Source organism: Chinchilla lanigera, unplaced genomic scaffold, assembly GCF_000276665.1.
Source record: "Chinchilla lanigera isolate Chin_1 unplaced genomic scaffold, ChiLan1.0 scaffold00077, whole genome shotgun sequence".
Taxonomy (NCBI): domain Eukaryota; kingdom Metazoa; phylum Chordata; class Mammalia; order Rodentia; family Chinchillidae; genus Chinchilla; species Chinchilla lanigera.
In genome coordinates this window covers 4,518,851-4,537,680 of record NW_004955478.1, presented here as the reverse complement: position 1 = coordinate 4,537,680, position 18,830 = coordinate 4,518,851, and the positions used below count along the sequence as shown (strand labels likewise).

Sequence of the window (18,830 nt, the reverse complement as noted above, 5' to 3'; positions counted from 1 at the left end):
AGTTTTATCATGTTGCTTGCACATCTCTGCATTGTGAGACACTGTCCTCACATTTAAAATTTGTACTTTTATTTTCATAAGATAATAAATTGAGCATTTTATAAAAGATACATATATAAATGTTTATTAGACATATGGCTAAAACTTTCTCTGTGTCCAGGATAAATAAGGTTCTTTTTTGTGGGTTTGGTTTGGTTTGGTTTGGTTTGGTTTTTATTTGGTTTGGTTTGGTTTGAGTTTTTGAGGAAGGGTCTTGCTATATATAGTTCAGGTTGGCCTTGAACTCACTGTGTAGCTCGGACTGACCTCACACTCACGGCAGTTCTGCCTCATCCTCTAGAATGCTGGGATTCAGGCATGCACCACCACGCCTATCTTGTGATTTCTATAGTATGGAAATGACTACACTATTGTACATTGTGTGTTACTTGGAAATTGGCGGTACTGCAGGACTGTCCCTAGAAAACTCTTCACGTTAAACTTATTAGTGGGGGATGGGGTAAACAATATTCGCCATAAACTATTTTGAAAATGAGTCTAACTGAAAAATCTGACACAAGGTGGAATTTATTGAGAATGATGTCTAGTAAAGTTCAGCTTACAGAATGGAGTAATAACTTAGTTTCTAAGAGAAATCTCTTATTTTTAATATTGTACACTAGGTTTTGTAGCTTATGTGCTAGCAAGAATTCAAATCAGTTTTTGTCTAAACTAGACATAGGTAACAGTCTTTGAGAGATCCTCCTTGCACTATTACAAACTCTTAGATTTGTCTGGAAAGATTTAATTTGATTTCACTTCAGATCGAACGGTTTGGACTGACTTGGGCTCTTTTGGAAGTTTCTACTGATGTACGTGGAAAATGCTAGCAATAAATCTGAAGCTGCAGGTAGTTGGAGCCTGATTAATCTTGATATAGTTAAAGAGCAAAGGGAAACAGCTTCTGTCTTGCTCATGAAGAAAAAGGAGTGAGGCTGGCACTTTTCCTATGCTTTCATGTTGAAGATGACAGTACTTCTCACATTAAAAATATGTCCTACATGTCACCCCAGCTGCTTGGTTTTTCCCTAGAGAAAAATGAAGTAATAAAGCCATTTACCAAAAAAATTATATCAAAGATAAGAAACAATAAAATAGGCCCTTTGTGAAAACCAAGCAAGACGAGACTGTTGAAGGGCATTCTATGAAGAAGTGAAACTGGCCCCTGCCAAGCTCCTAGAGCCGCGAGAGTGTTACGGGCTTTCCTCTGCAGTGCTAGATGCTGGCCTGTAGAGACCTTCTCAAGCAGTCCTGTACATTCAGGGTGAAAAGATAAGGGATCTGTTATAAAGGGCTAGTTTGTTTCAAATATCTGTGATGGTTTTAAGGGTTTTTTTCATCTCACAGTTGTTTTCCAAGCAGTGAACAAGTTCTTGAAACGTAATCAAGGCTAACTTTGTATTTACTGTCTTTTAGAGTGTCTTTGTTACTTTTCTGTCGTTGCTGAGACAAAATACCCAATGCCCAAAATTAAGAAAGGAAAGGTTTATTCAGCTCACAGTTTGTGGAGGTTTCAGTCCATACTTGGCTGGCTCCAAGGCACAGGTACAGGAAAACAGCAAAAACAACAAGAGCAAAAAGGGAGGAGCAGAAAGAGCAAGCCTCTTTCCCTCCCTTATATTCTTTATATTCTGTACAGGCTCCCCCTCTCCCCCAGGGCAGGTGTAGGGCTCACACCCATAATCCTAGCATTGGACCGTGGATCAGTCAAAAAGTCTAGAAGCCCACCCTATGACCGCATGAGGCTTTTGGGGGGACATCCAGACACAAACCATGACATAGAGATTGCAAGTTAAGGTTAGAATCTTAGATTTGAGGTTAAATAGTGTGGGTGGAACAGTGTCACAATATATTACATAGGTTCATCTAAATGTGGAAAACAATAAACAACAGATAGAGTGGGAAATTGAGGCTTTGATTAGAAATACTACCTTCTGTTTTTGTTACTAGCCATATTTTTAGGTAAAAATGAAAAGTCTTGATTCATTAAATAGCTTTAAGGCTAGATTTTTCTATTTTTTACCTTATATTTGGCATTTATTTCTTGCTGAAAACTGTACTGACATGATAGATGGAAAGACTTACATCACTCAGAATGTACTCAGAGTGTTACCCTAAAGTCTCCTTATTTAGATGCGACTTTACGAAGATGTTCTTAGGATTGAAACTATTAGTGATACAAATGGGAGTCATTACTAAAACTTGTAGGTCTCATTTAAAGGCAGGTTAATAAGTTTTCTCCTATTGAGTTGATTTTCCTTAAGCATATAAAAGAATCCTAATATTCAGAAACCATTTTGTTTTGTTTTGTTTTGTTCTGGTACCAGGAATCGAACTCACGACCTTGCACTTGCCAGGCAGGCGCTGTACTGCTGAGCTAAACCCCCAGCCCCTTCTGTTTTGAATTTGGGGATTTTAAGACTGCTGAAAACTAAAGGCGTTTTAAGTATACTGAAACTTTGTGATAACAGTAGTAGTTCACAGTAGTATTCAGTTTAAAAGATGAGTTGAGATTTCTAGTTTTCTTTTGTAACTCTTCACCCTTTTTGCCAAATATTTCAGGCTTGCAACTGGAAGGCTTAAATGTGAATGGAAGGTTATAAATCTTTTAAACCATTGGGCTTAGCTGTTTTAGCACACAAATGTTCCTTTTTTAGTAGCTCAATACTTCAAGATGTGTTCTGCTCTTAATAGCACTTGGCTAGTTGAAGGTTCCATATCTTGAGAAACTGGGTATTATTTTTAAGTTATACTGTCATTTTCAAAGTCTCATGTATACTTAGATTTCAGAAGAAAATTTCTCACTATCTGGTTTTCTTGGTAATATGGATTTACTTTTAACAAAAGATTATTTTAAGGGATGCCACAAATTTTTGAACAGCTGGTTTCTGACTGATCATAGTCTAAAGTAATCGGGTAAATTACTTGTGTTTGTGTCTCGGTTACTTCTCTCTCCTTGCTGAAACAAAATACCCAACGCCCAAAGTGAAGGAAGGAAAGGTTTATTTTGCTTAGTTTATGGAGGTTTCAGTTCATACTTGGCTGGCTACGAGGCAGAGTGGCACATGGCAGAGAGCAACAGTTCATGGGGCAGGGGGAGACAGCAAAAGCAGCAAGAGCAAAAGGGGGGCGAGACCAAGCCTCTTTTTCTCCCTTGTATTATAAGCAGGCTACCCCCACCCAGGGGGCGTGCAGCTCTCACCCTGGCTCCCTGGTGAGTCACTTAGCCAAACCTCTAGACTCCCCAGGTTGACACAATGTATCAGCCATAACAGTTTGTAATATATATGTTACCTAAAGTTCTCACTGTCAGAATTTGACATCTGTTAAATTTCTGACTATTAATAATTAGGATATATATTGCTTATGACAAAAACTCTTTCAGCCTCTGTGGCCCTTCACCACCTCTGCAGATGCAGGCCTGGCTCTTCTTGGTCATTCCTTGGAACTTGAACCTTGTGAAACTTTGAGTATTCTGAAATAATCTAAATCTGTTCAGAGAAAAAAACAGTCTTAAAGACTTACTATCTTTGCCCCTTCCAAATTGTAACTGAATATTTCTCTTTGAACCGCTGTGATACTTTATCACTTTGATGGTGTACCTTTTTGATTGATGATAATACTTAGTGATTACTTGCAGAATATAGGGTTTTCCTCTCACTGCTCTCCCTAGTGTTTTTCACAGTATTCAGAGAAAAGTAGTGCATTTAGTGCCATGGAAGAATTTATATATATTTATTTATTTTTATTTATATATATATATGGTTCATTTCTTGATTTTTCTACAGTTACCATTTACATTTTCATAAACAAATGGGGCTGGCTGTGGTGGCACACACCTGTAATCCCAGCACCTGGGAGGCTGAGGCAGGAGGATTGCCATGAGTTTGAGGCCAGCCTGGACTACATAGTGAGAGCCTGTCTCAAAAAATAAACAACGGAATTTTAGCTAAAGTTATTCTAAAACCTTTCTGTTCAGTGTATTATGCTTGTAATGACTCTGACATTTGCAGATATAATAAGATGGAAAGAGGATGTCATAGCAGGAAGACGCAGTACAGAAATTTAACTGGTAGTTATTTAGCTATTGCTGTGTACAAGGTAATATTCCTACTTTGGGATACGGAGAGGTATGGCAAAAGGACTTTGAGTGTAGATTTTTATGTACAAGACTACATATAAAAATAAAGTGCTGTGAGAAGTGTAAGCCACCAGTGCAAAAGATACTGAATTATTACTGATAGTTGAGCAGTTGCAGTGGAGAATAGGGAAGGAATAATGGTAAAGTTGGGAAGAAAACTAGACTAAGAATCCATATACCTGAAGAATTCCTTCTTACGGAAGAGTCAAAGCATTTCAGTTATTGCCACCATAATAGTTTTTATTCCGTTTCTGCCCCCAAAAATAATTTGTTGGCTAAGCCACCTCCCTTCGCTGATCTTCAGGCTTTTCATCTGTGAAGTGGAGAACAAGGTTAGTTCTCTAAGCACTTCCAACTTGAAATCTTGTTCTCCCTGTATAGGAGTAAGATCCTCAGTTGAGATGGAGGATAGAGGTGATACGAATGGACACAGCATTTTCAAGAAGCAGAGGAAGACTCCTTTTACAGAGAAAAGGAGGTAGTGTCAGTGTGATTGCTTGGAACTCTCCAGAGAATTCGGCCATGGAATGCTGTCTAACTCATTTAGCACTCATAATTGAGACTTACCTTGCTTCCATTTTAGGTAGTTCTTGGTAAATACTTTGTGGTGGCACAACACAACTAAATTATATCAGTGATCCTCCAGTATCCCCAGCAGTGCTAACATTTCTCAGTCAGGTGAACTTTCGGTATTAGACCTGTCAGTGACCCTACTGACTGCATTTATAAAATAACAAAATCTGTATTGTGTCTCCCTAAGGAAGCTGTCACCCAGAGAGGAGGCTGAGCTCTGGAAACTGTGGGGGACTGCAGGTCTCTGGAAGGAACGGGCGGGCGGCAGGGTACACCTGGGGAGAAAAAGGGGCAGAGCAGAACAACACGGCAGGGGAGGTGGGCGTTGGAGAGGCTGCATCCTTACGCTTTTCATCGTTCTTGGCAGCCTGAAAGTGACTGTTGCAGAAGTGAATTAATTTTGTAAGTTTAGTTCAGGTTTCAAGTTCCTTGGGGTCCTATTGCTAAGATATAATTAGCAGTCTGATAACATTTCTCATTTGTGCTGCGGAAGCTTAGCAGTTGTACATCTAGGGTACCAAGTTTATTAAAGTTTAACGACAGAAATCTCAGAATTAGCTTAAAGGTTGTGGACTGTGGTCGGTATTTGAAAATAAGCTGCAGGAGTGTGAAGCTTATCTGAAATGCCAATCAGTTTTTTCAACGGGGAAAACTATATGTTGACTGAATTTTACTATTTATTCCCAGTCTAGGAAGGAAGGAAGGCTTAATTAGGTTGTTTCTTTTTGTTTTTTGTTTTTGTTTTTGTGAGACTTGATAAATTATGGAAAATATAAAAGTAAATTAAATTTTTAATCTAGTTTCTTAATATCTCAGCATTTTTTTCAAAGCTTTACAAAAGCTAATTTGGTGTATAACCAGCCCCTAAAGATGAAATTGATGTGGAATCCTGGATCTCACACATGCTAATAAGCATGTGCTCCTCCGCTGCTCTTCCTTTGTTTTTTGAGACCGGGTTTCACTGAGTTGCCCGGTTTGGTCTCTGCCTTCCAGTCCTGCTGCCTCAGCCTCCTGAATAGCAGGTACTGCAGACATGCACCATGTCAGCCAGTTAAAGTCCAGGTACTGAGTGGAGGTGCGTCAGAATCACATCGCTTTCCTTGGAGTTTGCTGAGATTGTGACTTGGTGGATCTTGGTGGTAGAGCCGGGGAATCTGTACTTTTAATAGGCACATTAGGCAGTCCTGATGAACTACCAGAAATAAAAGTCACCCGTCTAACCCGGGTATGATAGCACATGCCTATACTCCCAGCTACTTGGGAGGCTGAAGCAGGAGAATTGCTTGAGCCCAGGAGTTCAAAGCCTGCCTAGAAAGACAGTAAGAACCCATCTCCAGAAAAAAAAGAAAAGTGACAACAAAACATTGGTCTGGAATAGCAGTCAGAAAACTGTTTCTCCTAAAGGGTGAGATAGTATATTTTAGACTTAACATGATGAGAGTCAAAATGAAAAACATTCTTACTAGTATCTATATAACAAGAGGGAACACAGATTTCCAGCTTTTTTTTTGATTCATAAAACTTGCAATAATAAAAATCTGTAGTTTTTGGTAATATAGGTCTTACTAAGGAGAAGAACAGGACTCTTTTTTGGAGGTGAGCATTTTGCTTCTCAGGTTCAGTGCTTAGTGCTTCCTTATCTTCCTAATCAGCTGCACGTGTTTGCTCTTACCTACCTGTACTGGCACATGCCTGTGATCCCAGAACTTGAGAGGCAGAAGCAGGAGGATCTTTGAGGCCAGCCTGGGCTATACAGGGAGACCCTGTCTCAAAAAAAAAAAGTTCATCCACTAATGTTGATCCTTATGAGACTATACATTCCTTATGAGACTAGAAAATGTCTCTAGTCTAGAGTTAGAGTTACAGCTCAGGGGTGCAGTGCTTGTGTAGCATGCATGAAGTCCTTGGTTCTGTTACCAGCATGAACAAAAAGTGAAAGGAAGAAAGAAACAGTCTTTATTCACAGGTACCGCCAAACGAGCACATGATTTTAGTGCGCATAGTTGCTTGGGTGGCGTTGGTAGAGTTCTCTTGGGTTCTTCTCACTGTCTGCCCCTTCGCATGGCATTGTGGATTAACCATTTCCAGTCAGGGTTGAAGGGAGACTATTTGCATAGTTAAGTGGGCTTTGAAATAAGTCCTCCTTTGCATGTACTTTGAGATCTAAAAACTACTGCTGGAACGGTGCCTGGAGCTTGGAATGTATGTCCATTGTAAATTTGTGTGTGGAGCTCTTGCCCTCGCTTTTTTCTTTCTTCCCAGCAGGGTCTCGCTGTGTACCCTTGCACTTGCTGTGTAGCCTGGGCTGGCATTGAACTCAGTCCTCCTGACTCATCAGTCTTGTTTCTTGTCTTAATTTCTGACAGCAAAGAAAGCGTAAGTAATTTGGTGTTGCTTGTAATTCAACCAGCACTGGTTGTTGAAATGACTTTTTGAGGGTATCAGCTTTAAAAGAAAGGCTGTTTGCTGTATAATTTTGAGTGGAATTCCTTCAGAAATAGAATCAGCTCTTTCCCAGAGCTAATTTCCAAAACCAATGTTTGACAGTAGTGGTTAAGGGTGGTATTGTTCAGGAAAAAAAAATCAGTTTCATCCTTGTGCTCAAAAAATTTCAGCCAGACTTTTATCTGTCCTAAGCCCTTGAGCTGTGACAGCGCAAGTCAGACTAGTTATCTTTTATCTTTGACCAAAACTCAGGGAACTGGTAATGGTCAGCTTGGAAAGAGCAAGTGAAACCCTCTGTTAGCCCTTCTGGTTCTGTAACATCTGATAGACTCATTATTTCCCAGAGCACCTCTTCATGACTAATGCAGCGAGTAGCCCTTCTCACAAGCTTTGCATATTTATCCGGCTAAGTCCTTTTCTGTTCCACGCATTTTTACCACCGTCAGTTGCGAAATCCTAGAGCAGTGATGACGAACCTTTCAGAGCTTTCAGTGATGCGAACAGCCCTCTGTGGCACATGTGCCATTGGTTCGCCCCCTGCCTGCAGCATCCAACATAGGTTGCATGATTTAGTGTTTTCTTGACTCGTTTGAAAATATTTTCACGTGCAGTTCTTAAATGCTGGGCGCTCATGCAGGATGGTGCTTCAGGCCCTTCACACTTGGCGCTGGGTCTCTGGGTAAATGACAGCTCAGCACTACTGGTGATAAACTCAGGGGGCGAGGGAAACCACGGAGCCGTGTGCCTTACTTTTTAGTTGACAGTGGATGGTGGTTCTTGATGGCCTCACCAGTGAACACCTTTGAGCACTCTTAAGTCTTCCCGCTTGCAGTCTTCTTTCTCTGAGCGCACTTTGGCTGCTGAAGTCAAGCGTGAGTTAATTAACCTGCTAGTGGTAATGTCATTCCTGGCTTGTCTAGCTAATTAACCACTTCATTTTTTATTTTTGTGAAGAAATTCTGCTGTGATGAGCTGTTCCGTTTCAAATTTTGTGATTTTTTTGTTTGTTTGTTTGTTTGGAACTTGCTTTTCTGTGAGATGAGAGTATGGTACAAAGTGCTTTGTAATATATATATATGTATATATATGTGGAATATTCTTTCAGGTTAATGTTGTTGCCTAAGAAACACTATGCTTTACCAACTAATTTGATATCAAAATTATATTCTATTGTACTTTTAAGAAGAATGAGAAAGTCCTTTTTTCTCTTTTTTGTTCTTCTTTTGGTAATTTTTTTTAAATGTCGTGCTATGGTAGTATGGTGTCATTTGAAACATTTTTTAAGGTCAAGGTATAACCGTCTCATTGTACTCTTTGGCTGTCCAGCCTAAATTCCATATTCCTTTAAAGTAGTACATTCTAAATCTTGTCCTTTCAGCTGTGCAGGACAAGATTTAGAATATACTGAATTCTATATATTTAGAATTTTGAATATATCTGCCATTTATCCAGTAGCTGGGCAAGGAAATGGCTGGTTTTTTTTAATAACTGAATTTAGTAACTTGTGTTCTCAGCTTTTATTTTAATTGAAAATTCAGGGTTCCTGACTCATTTTGTTTTTATAAGCAAAGAAGGAGTGTTTACAACAAATGATTCTCAGTGGTGGACAACGCTGAGGCCACTCCCAGTTCAGATGCAACGTTATAAAGCTGATACGAAGTGTAGATCATAGACCTTCCTAGGTGGATTTATTTAACTTGAGAGAGGGTGTTGCAGTGCAGTTCAGACAGACTGAACTCACTACATAGCCCAAGCTGGCCTTGAGCTTTCGGTGGTCCTCCTGCCTCAGCCTCCTGGCTTACACTTTCAGAAGTCAAAGAAGTAACTGGAAACTTACAGTGTTCATAAGTTTTATGAACAGTAGAGCCTCTTTGTTGCTAGAACCAGGTTTGCTGGCCACTGTGGCATTGTTTAGGTGGAGTTTAAATGCCTGGAAGATAAAGAAATACTGGAAGACTTTCCAGTCCTGTGCTGCTTTGTCCTCTTCAGGCTTACCACAGTCCCCTGGAAAGTTACCTTAGTGTTCTGAACAGAGGGACAGTTGGCGTAAAATATCTCACATTTTAAAAAGTCAGTTATTAAATGCACTTTCTTTGGAATTTCATTAAACATTCCCTATTAAATGCAGTTTCTTTAGAATTTCATTAAATGTTCCCCTAAGTAACACAAAGTAGACTAGGGAAGCTCTCACCAACAAGTTATAACCAACAAAATGTGAGTCTTAAACCTGTAGTATGCCTTGCCTCACACATGAAGTCTTTACTTTGGTACGTATTAGCAGAGACTGTTGGAATAATGAGTTACAACGAAGTAAATTTCAGATTAATAGGCCTGTGGCGCGTAAGGAAAGGAGAACTTTAAATCAGTTATACAAACTGAAATTGTTACTTTGGGGAGCACGTGGGTGATTATCCATTGAACTACTGAATTTTTTCTGTTTTTACTGTTGGGCAAATTGAAGCCTGGGAAAGTTTAGAGACTTGGCCAGATTACTGAGTATTAGAGAAAGGACTGAAATTCCCATCTTTCAGTCAGCAGCAGTGTTAGAAAATCTCAAGACTTGTTCACTTCTTCCAAAATTGTTAAGAAAGAAATAATCAGGGGTAGCTCTCTCCCAGCAAATCATTCTTTATTCACCAGGCGCTTCCCCAGGGGAGGCCGAAAGGCTGCCGGATGCCCGCGCTGAGCTGGCTCTGAAATGCGCGTGGGGCCCTGAAGCACAGAGGGAAGCAAGTGACTGAAAACCCCGGGCCCCTGAGCAGGGGCACCATCGTTGTTCCTGCGTCCTTTGTGGTTAGAAGGCAGGCGATGCACATTCTGTATTGTTTGAATTTTTCTGACCGGGAAGAAAAGAGAAAGAAAACTTCTCTTTAGGATTCTCTTTCACTAAGTAAGTGTGCTGATAAGAATTTCCCAAATTACCCAATTCAGAAACGTCTTCACCCTGTGGCAGCATGTGCGGATGTGCTTGCGCGTGTGCGCGCATCGCATCGCGTTTAAATCACGAGTGTTTGAGCAGTTTAGTAGAACTGGGTTTTAAAGGTGCTCTGGTAGTGCACAGTGTTTACACTGCCGCGTGGAGTTGGTGCATGGACACAGCACGTCCTGATTCCTTTCTCATCCCCTTTCCGTCCCTCCCTTTCCCCTTTATCTCCTGATCCCCTTCCCATTTGTGAAAAATCTCTCTCCCTCCTTCGATTTCAGTCTTTATCATTTATAATTTGGCCTTCTCATATAAGAAACCATGCAACATTTAAGTTTGTGTGCCTCCTTTATCTCACTTAACAGGATCTCAGGGTGCATCCCTTTTCCCCCAGACGGCTGTAGTTTATCTTTATGGCAGGGCAGTACTTCCTTGTCCGTAATTACCACATTTTCTTTATCCATTTATCTGTTGGTGGATCTGTAGGCTGCTTCCACAGCTCAGCTGTTACGGATTGTGCTGCAGTAAACGTGGGTGTGCGTGTGTCACTGTACTGTTACTTCTTTAACTCTTTCGGGAAGATAGGTAGAAGGGGAATGGCTGGGATAAATGAAACTTCTAGTTTTAGGTTTTTGAGGAATCACCGTGCTGACCTCTGTTGGGTTGTACCAGTTGACATCATCAGGAATGTAGAGGGTTCCTTTTTCCCTTACGGCCTTGCCAGCATTTGTTGTTACTTGATTTCTTGAGGATGACCATTCTTTGTGGGGTAAAGGAAAACCTGTGTATTTGATTTAATCAGGAGCTTCATGATAAATTGTAAAAAATCTAAAACAATTATTTTCCTTAAGAATGTTGAGGTTTTAGTTCAATATTCACATTAAAACTTTAAACACTGCCCCCCTTTTGTACTGTTTTTGAGGCAGGCTCTTGCTGTGTAGTTCAGGCTGGCTTTTAAACTCACTGGATAGCCCAGGGGAGCCTCAAACTTTCAGAACTCCTCCTCCCTCACCCTCCTTGAGGAATACAGAAGGTTAACCTATTTTTATGTCTCCTGCTCTCAATTCGTACTAATGCAGGAATCTGTAGTACCTATGATACAAAGTAGTGAGAGTATGTTTTTGACTGGAGAGTTCTTTTAACCCAGTAGATTTTTTGTAGGAATGATATTTAAAAGTGTGTATACTCCTTGACTAGATACGGGCTGAATGATGGGAGAGGTGGCGAAAGATACTCAGCAGAACTGATTCATTTAGGACTAAAAATGTTAAACATAGTCCATATGTTCAGATGTGACTGAACTGTAAATAATTTTGGAGTCTTGAATGCACAGACTTTATAAATTGTACTAGTGTAGCTTCTGTGGAAGTTGATTTTTAATAATTTTTCTGTAATCCATTTTTCTGTAATACTGTTTGATTTTGGTCAGAGTATAAATTCCTGAATTACTGCTTTTTCTTTTTTTGAAAAGAATATAATCACCCACAGTTACCTTTGCTCCCCCCCCCTTTGTTAATGGTCTTTTTAATGGGAGGGAAATAAAGAATAGCATTTACAACTTGGAGTGGACATAAATTGTAATTTCTTGAACAGCCGTGTTGATGGTTGTGCTGAAGTCCACAGCCACAGCCTGCTCTGCCAGCTCCAAGTCGTGGCTCAGAAGGTTTTAAAAACAGGGAGTCCAGAGGTGCTGCCTTGTAGATTTCTTATTACAGATGTGTGTGAGTGTGACATCCTGACTCTCGTCTCACTTTAATACAATGCAGGCGTCACTAAACCAACGTGTCCTCTGTGCGTATTTTAAATGAAACCATGTAATTCTTAATTTAGTCCATAGTCTTAAATCCTGAGTGCAGATGCGTTATGAATTTTTGTGAGAAAGGTATCACCATGTGCCTATGCTTCGCTGATAGCCACTGTTTTTGCGCTGTAAAACATTTGAATAGTTTTGCTGTGTAAGATAAGTGAAGACTATGAGGAACCTAACATCAGTTCAGATTGGGTTTTCCTGCCAGGTAAGTGCTGTGCCATGCTTATGAAACAAAAAGTAAAAAAACCTTGCTGATCAGGGTTGGAGACCTTCCCTTAATGGTATAAATACTTCATATGTAGCAAACTCGCTTATTTGAGGATTTATAACATTGTAGCAAAACAATCGATACTCAACATTTTATATTAGTATATAACATTTTTTGATGTTAGTATACCAGAATTTATTAAATTAGTGCCCTGATGTTAAGTGGGAAAAGTGCACCTTCAGATTTTATGGTTACAAGTAGCACTACATCAATACCCTTTTGTACAGATCACTTTGTTTATGCTAAGTTCCTTAGAATGTGCCAGAGGTCATGAAGCATCTTATGGAGCCTGTTACTCTGAACTTTGCATAAGTTTTGTGTAAATTTGCATAGTCACCAGGATGTGTGCACCAGTTCTCTGAACCCTCACAGTGGTTGGCTGTAAGTATTTACTTTTAAAAAGGGGGAAAGCTGGGCATGGTGGCGCATGCCTGTTATCCCAGTACTGTGCGGGCCAAGGTAGGCTGCGAGTTCAAGGCCAGCCTAAACTAGGTAGCAAGACCTTGTGTCAAAAACAAAAAGAGGGAAGACTGTTGCTGCTTCAGATATTAGCGTGTTCATATTAAGTTTATTCTCATTTATCTGACCATCAGTGGAGCTGAACAAATACTAGTGGAAATACATTTTTGAATAGTTGAACCTATTTTGTTGGTTTGAGTGTAGGGCTTATTTTCTCTTTTAAGCCGAGCTTTCTTATTCTGAGATCCCTAAATGCTAAGTATCATGATATGAGCATCTCCAGGTTTGCACTTCAGTTAACCATAGAAGAATCTGCAGGATACTTTTGAATGGTTTTGGCTTAGTTTATCTTCATCTAGATCTACTGTTGAAGAATAAATCCATTGTTTGATCTGTGGAACCGGTAGAGCCCTTGTGGCAGTGGGTAGCAGGCATCTTCAAAATGTTTAACCACTACCATAGTCATTCATCTGAGATCACTATGGACATAATCCAAAAAGTACATAGAGCTGTGTACACAAAACTGTTCATCATGACCTTAGATTAGTGGTTTTATTTGACTTTTCTAATATGTACTTAAATTATTATAACTACTAAAATGTATTTATATTTACAGAGGTGGGAAATCAGGGTACAGCCTTGTCTGTATGAACTCCAACTCTTAAATATAAAATGATTAGAAGGAAGTATCTTCAGATGTTCGCTGTGTTCGTCGCGGAGTGATAGAATTCTTTTGTATGGTTTTGGTTTAGTGTATCTTCATCTGGATCTACTATAATTAATAGTTATTGGAGTTGTACGAAGAAGCCCATAACTAGTGATTTTATTATTTAAAGATGAAGCCCAGATTCCCCTTGGGACATATTGTTATCAGTGATAACATGAAAATAACATTTTTCATTAAGATGGGTGATAAAATACAGAATATTCATTCCAGTTTGGCCAGTTAATCTGTTAATACAAAATTAAATTCTTGTTAATCTGTTAATTAATCTGTTAATACAAAATTAATCTGTTAATACAAGATTGAATTCTTGAAAATGTTTTGTTTTCCTTTCTCTGAACAATCATCTTTAGATGCTGTAAATATTTTATCAGTGCTCTCAGGTCCAGAAAAAGGTAGTATCAATCACCACCACTCATAATCCTTTGGAAATCAGACACTCTCCATCCTACCGCACATGCACACGTTTTCCTTCAGTACTTTAAAGTACCCTTTAAGATACACAGTACTTTGGGGGTTTTGTTTGTTTTTGTTTTGGGGGGTTTTCTGTCCTTTTGAGGCAAGGTCTCACTGTGCAGTTCAGGCTGGGTTTGAGCTCACTTGAACTTGTAGTGATCCTCCTGCCTCAGCCTCCCAAGTGTTGGGATTACAGGCGTGTGCCACCATCCCTGGTGATGTACAGTACTTAAAGGTAACCTTTCTTAATGTGTGGTCCACAGACTTCTGAGCATCCCTCTCCATGGGGTCTTTGGTGTGAAAACACTTCAGAAAGATACTGATGTTACTTTCATTTTCCTCTATGTTGGCACTTGGCGCTGATGAAATGACCCAGTAGGCCAAACTGCCATCACCGTGGCACACAGTTTAGCATATTGGTTTCAAACTACTGGTTGTGTTCTTTGCTGCTACGAATCCGTTAAGGCCCAGAAGAACACCCCCGCACACCTGCCCATCCAGTTTCTCGTAAGACTGCCCTTGCTTGAGCAGCAGAATGGTTGGTTATGATAAGTCCCCTCCCTTGAGTGCCCATCTTGTCCAGTGTTTCCTGTGCTCAACCGGGACGTCCAGTGAAACGACTCTGAGAGGAAGGTGATGGTCCCCAGCAGTGCTGTCGAACCTTCTAGTGACCAGACTGCACCCCAAACACACTGATTTGCCGCAAAGTGCCAACACTGCCATTAACCTGAGTACTGAGGTTTTACTTGAGAAAGAAATAACTCGTGCATCAGCGTCTTTTGTCTTAAAAGGAAAGTAACATGCCCGTGCTGTAGGTCGGCCACCACTGATCTCCAGCATCGCGCAGGGGGGACTGGGTCCATTGAGAGGTGCACTGGCTATATTTTTCCTCGAGCACTATTTTTACCGGGAAGAATGACTGGCATTCAGACTTGAGCATTTGATAGACATTTTTGATAAAATGAAAGAGATTAGCCTGTCATTTCAAGGAAAATAACTCAAGTTTTTGTTAACCAGTGACAAAGTCCCTGAGAGTTTTGATACCAGTGCTTTCAAGTGAAAACTCAGTTCAGGAAAATTTGTATCTGCCTGCCACTGTGAGCTTAGAAGCTTCCCAAAGGCATATGGTAAAAGTGAGCTGATATTAAACATGATTTTTAAAGTATTGTACAGTGAAACATGCCAACATTGTTAAGATCTGCATAACTTACTGACCTCCTATGTTCCAAACAACCAGTGTTTGATGTTACAGAATTGTCGGTGGGTAAAAGATTCATTCAGAGTACAGGGTAGACCAATGAATTGTAACGGAGTATGTTTTTTTGTTTGTTTTGTTTTGTTTTTCTCTGGTACCGGGAATGGAACTCAAGATCTTGTGCTTGCCAGGCAGGTGCTGTGCCACTGAGCTAAATCCCAAGCCCGACTGTAATGGAGTATGAAAAGTTGCTTGGTGGGCTTTACAACTCTACAGGGAACTAACTTTTAAGAAACTACCATTTATGTAATTTTGATGTAATAACAGAATATTTACGGTTAACCTTTTCCACGGACATTTTTATAAGGCCAAAGTTTCGTTTATTTCAAGCAAAATAACCTATTGTAGCAGTTTAGATGCAGAGCCCTGCTGTCACGTATTAAGCCATTCCAAAATATGTTAACATGTAATGGCTTTATCACTTACTGGCACTTCATGTTTGTTAAAATTCCTCAGTTTTACTTTATAGTCTGGTGAATATTGACAGCCATAACCCGTAAACAGAAGCTTTTTGGGGTCCTCAAGAATCTTGAGACGCGTGATGGGATCTTGGGTCCACAGTGTCTGAGAACTGCTTCCGTAGGGTCTTCTGGTGCAGAGTGTGGTCCTGGGCACCTGGGTCACAGAAACGGGAGCCCCAGCGCACTAAATGAGAATCTGCGGTCCAGTGAGGTCTAGATTTAGGTGGTTCTCCTGCCCCCTCGGAAGCTCGGTCTTCTGGGATGGGGAGGCAGCCAGCTGCAGGCAGGGGTGGTGCAGCAGCAGCAGGCCCCGGGGGAGAGTGGGAACGGGAGTGAGCTGGGGAGGCAGACCCAGAGCCCTTTTCTCCTGTAACAGGCTCCCCTCTTCTTCCTCAGTTGTAGGACTTCATTGTCGTACAGTTCATGCATTTGAAATTGCTTGTAGTTCTAATACAGTTTGGGTTCAGAAAGCACAGACCACTCAATAAAAGAAGAGCTGTTGGAGAGGGGAAACCTGCAGGGCACCCGGCCTCTCCGGGAGTGCTGTGTCCACGCAGGCGCATGCAAACACTCCGGAGAGACGTGTATCGCTCCTCGTGTCCGATCGTTCTGATTCCTGTTTCCTAGATCTGCCATTGCTATGGAGGGAAAATGTAGGCAGAAAAGATCTCACATTTTACTTAAATATTTGTTTATCGCAAAAGCAGTTTTCACATTTTAGTTATATACGCCCTTTGGATACGGAGTTCTATCCAGAAGCGTGTGTGATCTCATCCCAGTAGATGATCACGTGTGGTGTCACTTGTGCAGAGCATTTGCGAAGTTGCCCATCCCTGGCAGAGCTGTACTTCTGTACGTTTTTAAGGAATGTCCACTGTCCGTTCTGAATTGGTGACTAACTGAAGTCCGTTTGGTGTAAGTGTACAAGCAGACAGTGTAATGTAGAAGATCTTCTTTTCTAAGCCCTCATAACTGTTTTCTTCTTGTTTTTAGGGTGAATCTGTAAAATATTTCCTGGATAACTTGGAGAAACTTGGAGAACCAGTAAGTTTTCAAACTGGCTGTTTATACTTACTGATACTGAAAGTAGTAGTCAGAGTCTGATTTTATTTAGGGGTAGCTTGTTGGGAAATTTAGAAATATGCAGTAAGCAGCTTGACTTTTTGTTTTTCCTAGTAGCAGTAACCTGTTCATCCTGCTTTATTTTAGTCTGATTAGGAACCAAGAATATTGAATTACTTATTTTTTTCAAAATTAAAATACTTTATTTTTCAGTTATGACACCTCTTTTTTTCTCCCCTACTGTTTAGGCCTTTACCAGTTTCCTTGAAGAATTGTCCTATCTACTCTTTCATGGAAGTAAAACCATTGAGATTTGTGTTTGGAAAGGAAACTGTGCATTATTATCTTCGATGTTGTTGGGGGCTTTTGTAAGCAGAGATTGAAAGAACACCGTGGGTTGGTTGATTGTCAAACCTCGCGGCAGGTGCCGTTGTCCGGTTCAGTGCTGCGTCGTGGTGTGAGAGGCAGGAGTGTGCTGTCTTCTCTGCGTGTCACTCTCAGAGCGGTGACTCTCGTCTGCCCCTGGTGTCCAGGGCCCACGGCAGGTGTGAAGGGCCAGTGTGTGGACTCTGTTGGATGCAGAAGAGTTGTTTGAGTGCATTGCCCTGGAGTCATTTATTGCCATTAAGTTTAGTATAGCTTCATTAGCCGCCTCTCAAATTCCCGTTACAACGTCAGTACAGTCTTAAGGATTCCTTGAGGTTGTAAACTAAAAATGTAACTTAAGAAAAGCACAAAGTGAACCTGTTCAAGTAGGAAAGTGGCATACTGATGTGTGGAGGACATGTGAAACAGTACGCAGACTTTTCCTTGTCAGGTTAATTTTACATTGTCCTCGAATTTTTCTAAATTGTATTTGCCTTTAAGCCACTGCGCTGTTCTTTGGCTTATTTCTTAGACACAAGTATACCCCAGACGTTGAGATCTCCACAGTTTATTCTATTTCTTGTTCATTCAGTCCACATGAGTGAAACTTTGTATTAAAGACTACTTGATTATCTCTTCCCATCTAATCTGATTGTAAACCTTAAAGAAAAAGTTTAGAGTAGACCAGCGGGAGGTGGTAAGCCCTGGTAGATGAGTGAGTAAGTTTTTTAGAGTGATCTCTTGTGGTCTAAGCAGTACCGACTTCACCTGCCCTTCTAAGTTATCATTTCTGACAGACCTCCCCAGAAGACTGCATTCAGCTAGGACTCCTCCTCTGAGCACTCAGTGTCCACCCTCACTTTTCCCCTTCATTGCAGGTATTGCAGTGGGTATTATTTTCTGCTTATTTTTTATTCGCCTCTTTCCGGAAGGGCCAGGAAGTGGCTGGTGCCTGTTGACAGTGCCTGACATGAAGTAGGCGCTCAGCAGCTTTGAAATGAGTGCTCTAAGCCAGCTCTTTGTAGTAGCTGTTTACAGTCTTAGGTTGAGAACAATGTGACAGGCACATCTGGAATTAAAAGTTTTGTGTGGTTGTGGTATTTTGTGGGTTTTTTTGGTTTTGAGTACCAGAATCAAACTGAGGCAGGCGCTGCACCTCTGAGTTAAATCCCTGGCCAAGACATACGTGGTCAGCATGTAGTTGTAAAACAAGGGAGGGTGGGGCTGGAGATTTAGTTCAGCGGCACAGCGCCTGTCTGGCAAGCACAAGGTCATGAGTTTGATTCCCGGTACCAGGGAAGAAAAAAAAGGAGAGTAAACCTGAGAGTGTTGGATTTTTGTCACCCGTTTTGTGCATATTGGACAAGTTACGGAAGCATATTTGCAAACTTTGAGGCCTGCAGTGTGTGCAGCACAAGACCAGCGATGGCTAGCCTAGAGCTTTTAGTGGTAATGAACAGCCTGGTCCCGCATGCGTGCCATAGGTCACTACCACTGCCCTGTACCATTGTGGAAGGTGGAGCAGGGCACGCGTCAAGGACATGGACTCTGCCGCCAGACTGCTTGAGTTCCTATACCATCCCTATCACTGACTGACTGTGTGACCTCAGGATCTCTAAATTAGTGCAGTTTCTTTGTCCATAACATGGGCGTGGTGGGAGAACCCAGCCCTTGGAGTCACGGGACATTTCATGAAATACTCCTTGGAAAAGGTAGTCATGTAACGAATGCGCAGTATTAGCTGTTCATTTCTTGATCTGTACATCGAGTAAAAGAGCTCAGTCAGAGCTACCAAATATGGAACAATTCAATGATACCAGTCCCGAAGGTAGTTAGTTCACAAAAGAG

The 18,830-nt window shown here is 40.9% G+C and overlaps 1 protein-coding gene across 1 annotated transcript in view; it reads left to right on the top strand.

Moving 5' to 3' along the window:
- Gna13 (guanine nucleotide binding protein (G protein), alpha 13) overlaps positions 1-18,830 on the top strand; it is a gene marked incomplete at its 5' end in the record, with an annotated part of 41,715 nt that overhangs the window by 14,966 nt on the left and 7,919 nt on the right. The window contains 1 exon segment of the mRNA XM_005402134.2: positions 16,548-16,598. Within this exon segment, the coding sequence (XP_005402191.2) occupies positions 16,548-16,598 (51 nt within the window).